General features: G+C 54.5%; 7 protein-coding genes across 7 annotated transcripts; 3 read left to right on the forward strand and 4 right to left on the reverse strand.

Moving 5' to 3' along the window:
* Nucleotides 1-1,001: 1,001 nt before the first annotated feature.
* COCCADRAFT_23173 (uncharacterized protein) lies at nucleotides 1,002-1,459 on the forward strand (the record flags this gene model as incomplete). Its single annotated transcript, XM_007710335.1, has 2 exons — nucleotides 1,002-1,136; nucleotides 1,178-1,459. 2 exons carry the CDS (start codon nucleotides 1,002-1,004, stop codon nucleotides 1,457-1,459), a joined length of 417 nt encoding a protein of 138 aa, XP_007708525.1.
* Nucleotides 1,460-2,236: 777 nt separating this feature from the next.
* Nucleotides 2,237-2,691, reverse strand: COCCADRAFT_33552 (uncharacterized protein; the record flags this gene model as incomplete). Its single annotated transcript, XM_007710352.1, has 2 exons — nucleotides 2,237-2,336; nucleotides 2,369-2,691. 2 exons carry the CDS (start codon nucleotides 2,689-2,691, stop codon nucleotides 2,237-2,239), a joined length of 423 nt encoding a protein of 140 aa, XP_007708542.1.
* A 57-nt stretch (nucleotides 2,692-2,748) lies between these two features.
* Nucleotides 2,749-3,402, forward strand: COCCADRAFT_86374 (uncharacterized protein; the record flags this gene model as incomplete). The annotated part of the gene is made up of 1 exon (XM_007710371.1): nucleotides 2,749-3,402. The coding sequence occupies one exon, from the start codon at nucleotides 2,749-2,751 to the stop codon at nucleotides 3,400-3,402; it is 654 nt and encodes a 217-aa protein (XP_007708561.1).
* A 1,784-nt stretch (nucleotides 3,403-5,186) lies between these two features.
* On the reverse strand, nucleotides 5,187-6,703 carry COCCADRAFT_86395 (uncharacterized protein; the record flags this gene model as incomplete). Its single annotated transcript, XM_007710372.1, has 3 exons — nucleotides 5,187-5,581; nucleotides 5,837-6,038; nucleotides 6,104-6,703. The coding sequence occupies 3 exons, from the start codon at nucleotides 6,701-6,703 to the stop codon at nucleotides 5,187-5,189; spliced, it is 1,197 nt and encodes a 398-aa protein (XP_007708562.1).
* Nucleotides 6,704-7,320: 617 nt separating this feature from the next.
* On the forward strand, nucleotides 7,321-9,953 carry COCCADRAFT_23176 (uncharacterized protein; the record flags this gene model as incomplete). Its single annotated transcript, XM_007710336.1, has 5 exons — nucleotides 7,321-7,359; nucleotides 7,586-7,872; nucleotides 8,017-8,201; nucleotides 8,892-9,194; nucleotides 9,556-9,953. 5 exons carry the CDS (start codon nucleotides 7,321-7,323, stop codon nucleotides 9,951-9,953), a joined length of 1,212 nt encoding a protein of 403 aa, XP_007708526.1.
* Nucleotides 9,954-10,346: 393 nt separating this feature from the next.
* On the reverse strand, nucleotides 10,347-10,712 carry COCCADRAFT_86371 (uncharacterized protein; the record flags this gene model as incomplete). The annotated part of the gene is made up of 1 exon (XM_007710373.1): nucleotides 10,347-10,712. One exon carries the CDS (start codon nucleotides 10,710-10,712, stop codon nucleotides 10,347-10,349), a length of 366 nt encoding a protein of 121 aa, XP_007708563.1.
* A 565-nt stretch (nucleotides 10,713-11,277) lies between these two features.
* On the reverse strand, nucleotides 11,278-11,902 carry COCCADRAFT_23177 (uncharacterized protein; the record flags this gene model as incomplete). The annotated part of the gene is made up of 4 exons (XM_007710337.1): nucleotides 11,278-11,377; nucleotides 11,453-11,460; nucleotides 11,494-11,525; nucleotides 11,593-11,902. The coding sequence occupies 4 exons, from the start codon at nucleotides 11,900-11,902 to the stop codon at nucleotides 11,278-11,280; spliced, it is 450 nt and encodes a 149-aa protein (XP_007708527.1).
* Between the last annotated feature and the right edge of the window lie 471 nt (nucleotides 11,903-12,373).

A 12,373-nucleotide genomic window follows, 5' to 3' on the forward strand; every position in this document is an offset into this window, starting at 1 on the left:
AGGGGGGGGCCAACCACCACCATTCCATCGCTCACGCTTTTTTTCTCTTCTAGTAAGGGCTTACCACGATCCTTTTAACCCTTTTGCACCCCCCCCCCGCGCGCGAGCGCACCCCAGCAGGCTTTCTAAACCCATCGGCGTGGACGCCCGCGCGATGACCAAAAGTAACCTAGAACTACCCGTAGAAAGGGGGAAAGGGGGGGGGGTGCGGAAAATGCCTGCTCCCCTCCCCTCCTCCAAACTGACTTGGGGATTCGCGCGCCCCCGACTAGCGCAACTCGCACATGTGTGAGTGAGTAGTTAGAGTAAAAGCGTAGGCTTTCTCCGTTTGTGAGATGGAGTTAGTTTAAGGCGCATCGGAGTAGACAGGGGTAAGGCTTCTCTCTAAGTACCCTGGTCCTTAATATCTAATAATACAGAGAGAAGAGCAAAAAAAAAGAACTAGCTAGCATTGCCATGCTCGTAGGAATACTTAGTCTAACCATCTCCATACAAATCCCGACTTTTGGTCCTCTTTTTTTTAGGGAGGAGGGAGCGGGGGTAACTTGCGGTCCGGTTTCTAAACGGTGAAGCCATGTAATATGCACATCATCAGGGCATCGGAGCTTTTCTTCTTCCTTCTTTCTTTAATGGCTCTGGTGTTATATTTCTCTGTATTAGGACCAAGACGGCGGGATTCGGAGATTTTTTTAGGGGAGGGGGGGGGGGCTTTTCTAACTAAGGACGACCAATGTGTGTAAAGGACCTGGTCTGTTCGGCTGTTTCCGTACTACGAGGGGCGCTGCGTGACTAGGTTTTTTTGTACTCTGAACATACATGGTAAGCTAGGGCTCTTGATGAAATGTGTTCGGCGGATGGTTTGTTGTAGTTGTAGTTGTAGTAACACTAGTGTTATTGTAGCCATGAACCATAGGACGATGATGTACTGTTGTGCGTGTGTGAGGACATGAACGGTAGTAAAGAAAAAAGCCCGCCCTATAGGAGAGGACCAGCGTAAAACAATGTGTGGTGGTGCAGAGAGCAGAGAGGAGGGAGACAAGGGAGCAAGAGAGCAGAGTCAGCAGTCACCGCTTATCATGTGGCCAGCAATTCCAAACAGTGGGCATCACCAAGCCCCCTGCGCGGCTTGTACGTACGTAAGTAATGCTCACCTTTGGTCCTGCTGGCCTCACCTCAGCATGCAAGACATCCGACCGTAGCACAGCGCCAGACGCACGCGCGCACGCCCACATCCACACACCCCTCGTCCCTCGTGGCATCGGGAAGGAATCCTACGACCCAAAAACACTACTGCCGTGTAACGGCGCTTGATCTACCCACCATCCCTCAGACCAGCAGTAACACCATAGCAAGCCCATGCAAGCCCAATTATGCTAGTTGCCTTCTGTCAGATCATGGCCTGGCGCACCGTTTATGTCCACCATGCCTGCCACCCAGCGCCTGGTGCTCCACTGCCTAGCTGAAAAAGCCGCCATCTCCAACGGCGGCACCCCCCAAAAAAGGAGCCTTTCGCAGAGCCCAGCAACCGTCCGGGGCATTAAAATCGTAGTTTAATCGGGCAACGGTTGATGAGCCGCTAAAAGGCGATCTTGCAGATGCAATTGTTTTGTAGATGCTAGCGTATCTCTTCTGTCGGATACTGCACCTTTTTACTTTTACTTTTGCTTTTGGCTTGCAAATCTTACATTGCACAAAAGCCTGTGTCTGTTCTTCTGGCGAGGGGAGAGATGGGGGAGGTGGGGCGGGGCGGGTTAGGCAAAGGACAGGTAACAGCACCAGGGGGTGTGAAGGATGGGCATGAAAGGGAAAAAGGTCGGCGATATTGTTCCTTTGTTGAGCTGGTCATCCCAGCTCGGCTTTGCAGATTCTTTCCTTCTTTCCCTCTGCCGTACTTTTGCCGCGTGATCGGCTTTCGGACGATCTGGCCGTCATGAATCAAGGACGTTCGGACGACATTGCCCAATGTGATCACCATCCGCCTGCACATTCCAGCACGTCCTGCGGCGGGAGGCGAGGAAGAAGGAAAGAGAAAAGTGGTTAACCGACAAGCCACTCCGCACCTCGATACAGATCACGCTGTGGTCGTTGCGATGGCCCATGGGCAGAAAAATTGGGCCGGCGACATTGTTTCGATCCCATCGCTCCGGTCATGTTCGACTGATGCCACCGTGCGAACAATTGCATGAACGCACAAAAAAATGGGTCTCGGAAAGGTCGATTGTGTAATGGTTATTGATTACACAGAGTAACAAGCCGCACTTTGATTTCCCCATCGGCGGGTTCCGTCATACTGCGAGCATGCATTCCTCGTCATCCTATCAGCCATCAAGCCCATGCTAAGTATCGCAGCACACAGACACACACTCACTCTGTCCGTCTGTCTGTTTGCTGCATGCTCCACGGCGCCGAGGTCTCGCCAACCGTGGCCGATATTCGCATACCGATGGTTGGCATACGTATTCTCGGCGAGCATTTTAATCTATCTGCAGGATAGACAGGCGAATATGCAGCGCCTCGGTGTATGAAAAGGCAAGATAACGCATCAACCACAACACTGTCATTACGCGCCTTCCTGATTTGGCGAGTCCCATGGGTTTCCCTTCTCGGTCGCCAGCAACCCATGTTTACTGAACATGTGTACGTGCGTGTGTAGGTGTGCGGGTATAATATGGAATACCCTCTTGTATGCATGGGTTAGCCCCCCAGAATTCCGAATCCGAGTCATTGCCGCCCCTCCTCCATCATATCATGCTTCAGCTGTGCGTCATACATAGGGCAAATACGGTGTACTACGCGCACAGCACACACCCTCAACTGACACACCCATATGTACGCACACACACTTTTTGCACCCAGCCCCTCCTCCGCCCCAGTCGGAACATCGTGCCACAAACGCCATGTTTTCAAACAAAGCATATTTTTTTTCCTTTGCAAAGGAATAAGCTGCCGAGCTTGATTGGGTCATTGCGCAACGCCCACCCGCCCCAAGCAAAGAAAATGACACCATTCTCTGCCCATTGTACCCATGCCCAGCAAATCAGGTCCGCAGGAAATATGTCCATTAAGAAAATGCAAGCAAAAGCGAAAATGGCATTGACCTGCTTCAAATGTCGTATGACTTTAATTATTATTATGCTCGTAAAGTTTGTTTTTTGCTCTCGTAAACGGTCGCCGTCTAGACGGAAAAAAGAATCTGATAACGGTGGCCATTGTAATTGTAGAATGCAGTCTGACACAGAGAAATGCGGTTATGCTCGTTCTCTCTCATTCCCTGTCAAACCTTATTTCTTTACTAAGAAAGATTACAAGGAAGAGAGGAGAGGCGAGAAAAAGAGAATGCGAGCAAAGGAAAGGGTGTATGTCTGTTCAATCGAATCAAGACAGACAAAGAGGGTGGTCTGATTTCATCGGTCAGTGAAAGGTAAGGTGACTTCAGCATATTTCGCTTCGAGACCGCCGGCGAAATGCTCGGGCAGTCGAAAAAAAAAGATAGGCGAGAGAGGAGGGGGGGATTGCGAGGGGCTGGCATTCCTTCCCCTTGCAGCTCAAAGGCTAAGCGTCGGTAAGCAAAAAAGTAAAAATAGGAAAAGAAGGGGACAAGGTGTGCCATGGCGACAGCGGCACATACGTGGCAAGGTGCGCAAAGCAGAGCGGAAGAGAGAAAAGGGAAGAGGGCAAGGGCAGGGCAGCTCGTAAGCATGCAAGTGATGTGGTGGTTGAAGCGGACAAGGTAGGGGGGAGGAAGGATAGGGAGGGGTGCGTAGTCCGATGATGGTGGCGATCTACGCCGCGGCCTATAAGACAAGGATGAGGGGTTGTGAAGAGCGAGGAGAAGGGAGAGGGAGAGAGGCGTGAGGGAGTGAGCCAGCAAGCGAACGTGCAGGCCATGCATGCATATTCAGCCGAGAGATGTCGGCGAGCAGGGGCGAGGGGGACAGACTGACTCTATTCCTTCCCTTTTAAACGTCAAACCTTGATTATTAAGTCGGAAATCATAAACACGCGCGGGCACACCCGGTCAGACATCTAGATTTTAGTCTTACACAGCAACATGCTGGGTCGGGCCTATACGTCGCCTGCTGTTTGCATAAAAAAACATGTATCTGTATCTATGCGCATTCGTTTCGCCGTCGACTGGGGGGGTTGGTGGAGGGAGGGGGGGTGAGGGGCGGAGAGACATGCGTATCATTGTTTTGAAACCAAACCGGGCCTATCTGGCCTAGGCTTCGGATAACTGAGAGGGGAAGAAGGAGGGGAGAGGAGGGGGGTTGCAAACACACAGTGATAAGCATGAGATTCAAGGCGTGCAACTGTAGCATGAGCAGGGGGTCGAGGATGCGCACGGCGACATGTCCACCTTGCGTGATGATGAGCAGATTGGGGGTCACGGCAGCGCAACTGCTGCCATGGGCTGCTCTGCTGATTTGCTTCACAATAAGCTCCAATGACCGAGAGCGTATGACTCGATGAGCTCGACTTTCGTTCGTTCCACGTTGCTTGTACGAGGAACACAAGAGCGGCACACAAGTCGCCAAAGAAGCCAGCACTGTGTATGTGTGTGCTTTTGTGAAGTGAGCACTGCAACAGGGTACACAAAAGGACAAGGTGACGGACTATGATTGCAGTTATAATTTGGATTGGTCAATTGTTTCTGTTTCGAGCGCCGGTTCGCATGCAGTTGTTCTAGCCCGTAATGATGAAAGTCTGAAAGGAAAAAAAAAAGCCAGGAAAATTTTGGAAAAAATCTCGTCACCGAGATGCGCAAAAGATATGATCAAAGAAGAAAGTATAACCGTGCCATGCATGTCGCCCAAAAAAGAGCCCTCGTCATGGCATGGACATGCAAGACGACCTTGGAGCCATAACTAACTCTTTACGCAAATATCTGTACTTTGGCCGTAGCCATGCTGCGCGCATCATGGTTCATTGAATCTCCCTCGTAAAACACCCATAAGTAGAAAAACATACAGCCGCCGCCAAGTGAAAATGCAAGCACCGCCAGAGGAGAAAGATGCTGTGACTGTCGCATGAATCAGCGACACGGTCGCGAAAAACATCCACCAAAAGGAGAGTCGTCAATACACTCGCGCGAGTAGCCGAGAAGGAGCGAAATGGCCTTGAACACACCGTTGTGCAAGGTTGGCTTCGATTGAGAGTCGCATTTTTCGCCGATTGTCAGACCATGTTTAGTGGTTCTGTTGGTACATTTGAGGATTCTGTCCATAGGGCGATTGTGGATAACTGCTGCTGTTACTATTGGGACTGTTGTACGCATTGCTGTTGGGGGTGGCATACTGAGCCATTCCCTCCGGAAGACCGGGGCTTTGGGTGCCGTATTGAGGGGCAGCCGTGTTGCCAGAGGCGGCAGGCTGATACCCGATCGGAGGGAGTTGAGGATGTTGGGGCGCTTGCCCGGGGACACCAACTGACTGTCGCATCTGTCCGTAGACGGGAGCTTCGGGGGCACCACCCTCGTGAGCGCGCTGCTGCGCGTCGGCACGGTGTCGCTCCTCGTCAGCCTTGCGGGCGGCCTCTTCCTCCTTCTTCTTGGCCTTCCACTCCTTGCGAATTTCCTTGAATTCTGTTAAGGTTCAGTTAGTATCTATATCAAACATATAATATTGTGCCAAGAAGGCAAGGCGCAAGGATCGATACTTGTTAGCTTCTGTCGTCAGAAGCTACCAGTGTGGGGGGAACGCGACCACTATGGCGCTGCACCAGCACGATCCCAAGTGCTAACTTAGCGCACTAGCCTTGCAAGGGCCACCACAACAACAACAACCCATGACGTGTTTGACCAACGAAAACGGAGTAAAGGGAAAAACAAAGCACTCACCTTCTGGTGTTCGCTTTGAGCCATGAGATTGCATGGTAACGTGGGCGTTCAAGTGGTTCAGAGTACCGTAAGCCTTCTCGCACCCGTTCCAGCCGCACTTGTACATGCGCTCAATTTCCTCATATCGCCGACGTGGTCGCTTGTGTTGCTGTGCGCCAGGAATGGGAACAAATGAGTAGACTGTAGACAAGGGGTGTCCGCCCTGTACGCGCGCGCACACACTGTCAGTATTGAAGCACTGTATTTGGGGGGGATATAACGACTTACAGTTGGTGGTCGCTGAACAGGAGAAACCATTGCAGGCGCCGGGGGACCTGAAGAGGCGGGATGACCGTAGTGCATGCCTGGCTGAGGGTAATGGCCAGCCCATTCAGGGCGCGATGGGTAGCCCATGGGTGTTTGGGGTTGGCCCGGGTAGTGCTGCATGTCGTGGTGGGGCGTGTAGGGAGAGTATTGCTGTTGGTGACTGGCGTAAGTCGGGCTCGTCTGGGCGGCGATTGATGGATCTATAGGTACATCCGAGTCAGACTTGAGTTGCTGTGGTGATTGATGGCCATTTGCTTGACCATCTGGGATAGGCATTGACGGACTCTGTTGTTGCGCCATACCACCGGGAGCTTGCCCTTGAGCAGCTGGTTGATACGAACGCTGAATGTATTCGGGAAATGAGCCTGATCGAGCAGACGAGGGATTCAGACTGTAGTCTGAGCTGGGTGTGAGGTTGGAAGAGCGAGGATCTTGTCCTTGGGGAGGGTATTGCGCAGCAGATGCTTGATCTGCAGAGGTTCCCTCAGAAACTGGTTCAGGAAAGGTTGGGTAGGGCGAGCTCAAACCTGACTGCGGGTAGTCTGCTTGTCGTGCGTCCATAGACTGTTCAGAGGGGTCAAGAATCGAAGGTAGCTTGGACGGACTCTAAGCTGAGGTTGGATGGTTGGATGCGTGCGCCCACAGAGAGGAATGGCTGCAGAGATATGTCCGTCGCGAACCGTCTTCGGATGATTTGCCGCGGTCTGTGGAAGACAGGCAGCTAGAGCGTATAAAGACGTAGCCTGGGTTCGGCCAAGAGATGCACAGCCAGAAAACCGGAGAAGCGAAGTGATCAGGCCGTGGGTAGCGTGGAAGTTAAACGCGGATGATTTGCAGACGGTGTGTTTTCCACGACGCCCAGGTGGAGGGACAAGCAGTTCGGCAAATATGCGCCGTCGAAAAGAGATGCACGGAAGGCGCAAGGTCGAGGGCACCGGGACAGGGGAGGTAGCTAGCGGATAGAGATCTCTCGAATCGCGGAGCAGCTGGCGCGATGCAGAGTGAAGTGCAACGCAAAGGTTACACAATTGGTGCTAGTGAAAGGACGAGCTTGCACCTGCGGGTCTGCTGGGGCAAGAGTGAATTTGGAACACAGCTAGTGAGAGCGCGGCCTAAAGGCTTTTAGACTCAGTGGCGTGCGCGTGGAGGGTGAGGGCCAATCGAGGGGCGTGGAAGAAATGGCGGCTTGCCCAGCAGGCCTTAGCACACTCGATGAGGTAATTCGCGCCCGTCAAGGCAGTGACAGGGATGCAGTGCTAGTCGGTAAAGCCGAGCCGTAACAGTGGGAATGACTGCTGCTGCGGGTGGAGCGGCTAGCACGAGGAGGGGATGGCGCGGCGAGCAGAGTGTGGGACGCAGGCCAGCGTGAGGGTGGGCTTCTGGTGCGCGAGGGGGGGGACGTGCGGGTCCGTGGTTGGAGTGCGCTAGTGACGAAGAGACCAGGGTTGGGTTGGGCCTGTTGGCCGAGGGGCGCGCAGGCGGCTACCAAAGAGGTCGCTCTGGATGCGCGTCGCTGACTGGCTCTGCGCGCGGCGATGGGGCAAAGGCGACAGTCGGCCCGTTGTGGTAACGATGACTGAAGGTTTCGCGCACACTGTGGCTCTCTCCCAGTCGCTGCGTGTCCCAGAATGCTCAACTGCGCCGAGCGTGCCGAGCGATCAGCCTCCTGTCGCGGCGTTCGGTGCGGATTTGGCACGCACAACGAGCGTGGCAGGGGAGGGCAGGGAAGCGTACGTCGGCGAGTGGCGGCGAACGGCGGCGACGACAGCAGCAGCAGAAGAGAGATGTCGGAGGGTAAATCTGCGTTGGAGGGGTCTCGTGGGTTAAGAGACTTGTGGGGGGGCTGGGCAGACGAAGAGGTGTGCAGTTTGCAGTTGCAGCGGCGTGCAGTTGCAGCGCAAAGCAGACCAGAGCAGCGTAGAGCAGCAGCGCAGAGCAGCGAGGGTGCAGCAGCAACAGTGGAGCGTGGAGCGCCTTAGTGACGAACGCGCCGGGTGGGCGGCGATCGCGTTGCTTGGTGGCAGTTGCACGTGTAGTCGCACTGCGGGTGCGCGATCTGGTATGCTTAGGATGGCCTGGGGGCCTGGGGTGGAAGGGAGGGGGAAGGGGGGTAAGGGTGACGGCAGCGTTAGGGCAAGGCACTGGCTGGTACCAGGCACTGCTTGGGTTGGTGGTGGTAGTGGTGGTTGAGCAGGTCAGATTCGCGACGTAGGCTAGAGAGGGTGCTAACACAGAAGATGGTTAGGCGACAAGAAGGGGAGCGGCACTAGTGAGAAGAATAGTCCGACACGCCCTCGTTCCGTGCACCTGCTGACTAACCGACGTCCTGACGTATTGACCGCCCTTTGCTCCCCGTTTTGTTCTCGCTGCGCCAGGGAGCCGAGGACGGCGGTGCCTTCACGCCGGTCGCGTGCGTGTGCGTGTGTGCGTGAGTGTGCGTGCGTGCGTGCGTGCACCCACCCAGCACCCCTCCCTCCCTCCATCCATCCACCCAGCAGCCAGCCAACCCACCCTTCCGTACGCAGACGCATCCATCCATACCTGCGTGCGAACGTGCGTGGGCTTGCCCGTGTGTCGCCGTCACCGTCCATACGAGGTGCAAAGAAGAATGCAGCCATGGCATGAGGCTGAGAGCTAGTTCTGCGCGCTAGACGCGGCAAACCCACGCTGGAGGGACGTCGGGCCACAGTACTACCTACATGGCATGCACCTGCGACTTAGCACTCTGCCCATATACATACATGCCTAGTACAATACTCAAGTACATACATGTACACCACCGGCCTCGTCTGCTGCACGCCCATGCCCAAACGCCAAAAATTGCGCCCGCGGCTGCACACAATCTGCAATCACCGCGTCGACAATCTTCACCACCCGGCCAGCGGGCTTCTGCGGGCCCCCCGGCAAGAGCGGCCTGCAAAACCACTGCATGCAAATATTGGACATGGCACAGACCTCGCCCGCCGGCAGGACTGGCCCAATGCGTCCATGAGAGCGAATCCCGACCGTACTGCACCGGACCGCACATGCCTCTGGCCTGCCGTGTGGGTGTGTGAGTGAGTGAGTAAGTGAGTGAGTGAATATGAGGGTGTGCCAAAAGGCGAAAAGCAACCTACAACGTCCGGCAGAGAGGCATGCCACAAGACGTTGACATCTCCTCAGGCCTCGTAGCCTCGCAGCCTCGCCGCCCATCCTTTGCTTCTACTACACACATCCTACATCCTACATCCTATATCCTACCTACATACACATACACTACTTACTCACCTCCACATGACTCTGACCGACTACTTTCTGCCCCATCCACTAACGCAAGGCCCGAGTGTCCATGCTTCTGGTGGCCGCGCCCGGCATCATAGCTACGGCATCTCACATGTCCAGATCCACTAACCCATCCTTGACCCTCCCTCCAGATGTCGCATGGGCCGTCCTGCCCTCGCCTCAAACCCCCGCTTTCGCCTTCGCAAACTTCAGCATACCGCTGTCGTATCGTGATTTTCTCCTTGTGCATCCTCCATCCATGCCCGTTTTGCTGTCAGCAGACAAGACTCTGGTGCATCTGGCCCCCACCCTCTCGCAATTCCGCAAACCTTGCTGTTTTGTCTGCCACTGCATCTCCTGCTTCTCTACTACTGCTCCGGCTTCCATGGCCGCAAAAAATCACCCTGCTATTTCGCTTCGGGTCTCGACACCCTCCCTTCCCTTGCTGCTGTCATTCCTTCTTGAGATCACCGACCCTGCTGCCTTGGCGGCCTCCAAGCCACATGCCATGTCACCGCCCTCGTCTGTGTGGGCATTTGTACGCATCTAGATATTCAACGGCTGAACGGTACATCTGGTGCCATGGTCATCCCAAGCCCACCTGGCCCGGTTGCCAACATCCGAGAGCACCCAGGCCAGCCACCCCCTTTGCTTGCCTATGACAATCGCCTGAATGCACTCGAGTGTTGTCGTCATAGATGGCTTTGTGCGGTGCAAACAGGACGTGATAATACCCACCCTTTCTCTTTCTCAACACCTGTTGAGCAGAAGCAACATGAGTGAAGCTCTTCGGGATAGCCGTCATGTGATTGGCTGCCCAGTACCAAGACTGATCGGACCCAGGATGAATACGAATAGATGCCACTAACTATTTGCACATGCGCCGTCGAACGGGAGCGGGCGGTAACCTCGATCATAACGCGAACACCACGCCGCCATTAGACTATCTCAACTTCATGTCTACACACTCCATGTCCACGTATGCGATACACTGCACATACTCATCCCCCAAGTCGCACCCGTCATGCCAGCCACAGGCCAGCATCATGGCACCTTGCAAGTATCGGGCGCATTCATGGCCTGATCCGCGGACAAAAATACGTCCTGACGAGACACGCAAGGTCTTGTCAACAATTTCCGTCTGGTGTATGAACTGATGACATACATGAAGAGGGGTCCTTGGGTCGCGAGTCATAGGCCGACGTATCACAGCCATGAAAATTGAAGAAAAAAAAAAGACCCCCAGCCATTGCCATGTCAAAAACGTTGTGAGCAGACAAAAAGTAGGGCTTGGCCCAGAAGAAGGCATTTCCAGGGCTCAGGGCGGCTAAACTCTGGCAGTCTGGTGTCCAGGAACGCTCTGGTGGTGCAAGTTGAGCGAGCGAGCGAGTGACAGTGACAGGGGCCGCCCCCTGCCCGCAGAACCAAACATGGCCTGTGGCTTTTTCCTAGGGATCGGTGGCATTAGGTCGAGTTGGACCGAGCGATGCCTCGTGGCGGAGATATGCACGGAGCTTCCCTGGAAGAAGCGAAAGCGCGCACCTTTGGTCATGGCGTGTCAGAGGCGGCTGGTGGAGGCGCGGAGTTTACCAGACCATAGGTGTCACGATGCGGGCGCTACCATGGCCGATTTGGAGACCGACCTTGGACAACTTGGTAAACATCCAGACTTGGTCATTGCTTCACGCCGACGCACACACGCATCACCTGTACAAGTCCGAAATTATTCGCTTCCCTCGTAATTGACTACGCGGCATGGCGCAGCCAGCGGGCTACCTTCCGCCGATAGAATGAGGAAGCGACCGCGATGCCCTCGCATGCAGCGCGTTGCAAACATGGAACATGGAACATGGAACATGGGGGCTAGATGCCCTCTACCCTGCTTTTCCACCCCCGACTGTGCATTCTTCCTCCACTAGAAGCCCGACTCCAACTATCCTTGCCGTATTGGACATGGGGGCCATTGGCATGGAACTGTAAGCAAAAAGTAGCCATATATTGTAAATGCTGCTCGCCGGCGCTGTGAGGCCAGACGGCCGACAAACTTACGTACTTTGCTGTAGGTATGTATGTACTATGTCCTTACTTACATAGCCAACGTCGACGGGGCCTAGACGCTCAGCTGCACATAATCAAGAAAACCACCATGGCATGTACTTCCAGACGCACGTCAGCGCTTGGTCGCATACTGCTATTATCATAATCACCATGACTATCATCATCATCATCATCATCATCATCATCAGCAGCAGCAGCAGCAGCAGCAGCAGCAGCAGCAGCAGCAGCATCACCACCACCGTCGTCATCTTCTAATACATGCGACGTCGTATTAATCGGGCGTGCCGGATGGAGATGAGATGCATTGTGTGCAACGTCGGAGTAGGTTCCGCGCCACGCCACTACCACAACATGTTCCCTTGACCTTCCTCGTTTGGTCGGCTGCAGCAGGAGAGAAACACGCACGAGTAGCAGCAGCAGCAGCAGCAGCAGCAGTATCATCGCGACTTCCTCCTCACACCCACTGCAAACAACCACGTCACCAAAGGCGTGGCCACCGACACATGCTCAACACTTTCCACGGTACTGGGGGCAACATTGTCTGTCTTGCTCGTGTTCCTCTACCTCAACCACTTGTATCATCATCGGTCATGACATAGTCTCGCATACACTCGCCCACTTTATTGGAGAGGGTCCAATGCCTCTGGCCGTCACATCCGATACACCAACAGAAGGCCATGGAGTCGAGCCCAAGCCCGGTGTACCCCGCGAGGCTATGCTTTGCACCCCTCCCTCTCCCTCTTGTCTAAACATACATACACACCATTTCACTTACGATGTGGCTGACAAATAAACGACTGTACAGGAAACCTGTGTGCGTATGTGTGTGTCTGTGTGTGTGCGTCCTCACAAACAGCATCCAGAACGACCGAAGAATGGCCGACGTTGCAGCTTGCAGATCCCTTTGGGGCG

This window comes from Bipolaris zeicola (assembly GCF_000523435.1).
Source record: "Bipolaris zeicola 26-R-13 unplaced genomic scaffold scaffold_17, whole genome shotgun sequence".
Classification (NCBI taxonomy): domain Eukaryota; kingdom Fungi; phylum Ascomycota; class Dothideomycetes; order Pleosporales; family Pleosporaceae; genus Bipolaris; species Bipolaris zeicola.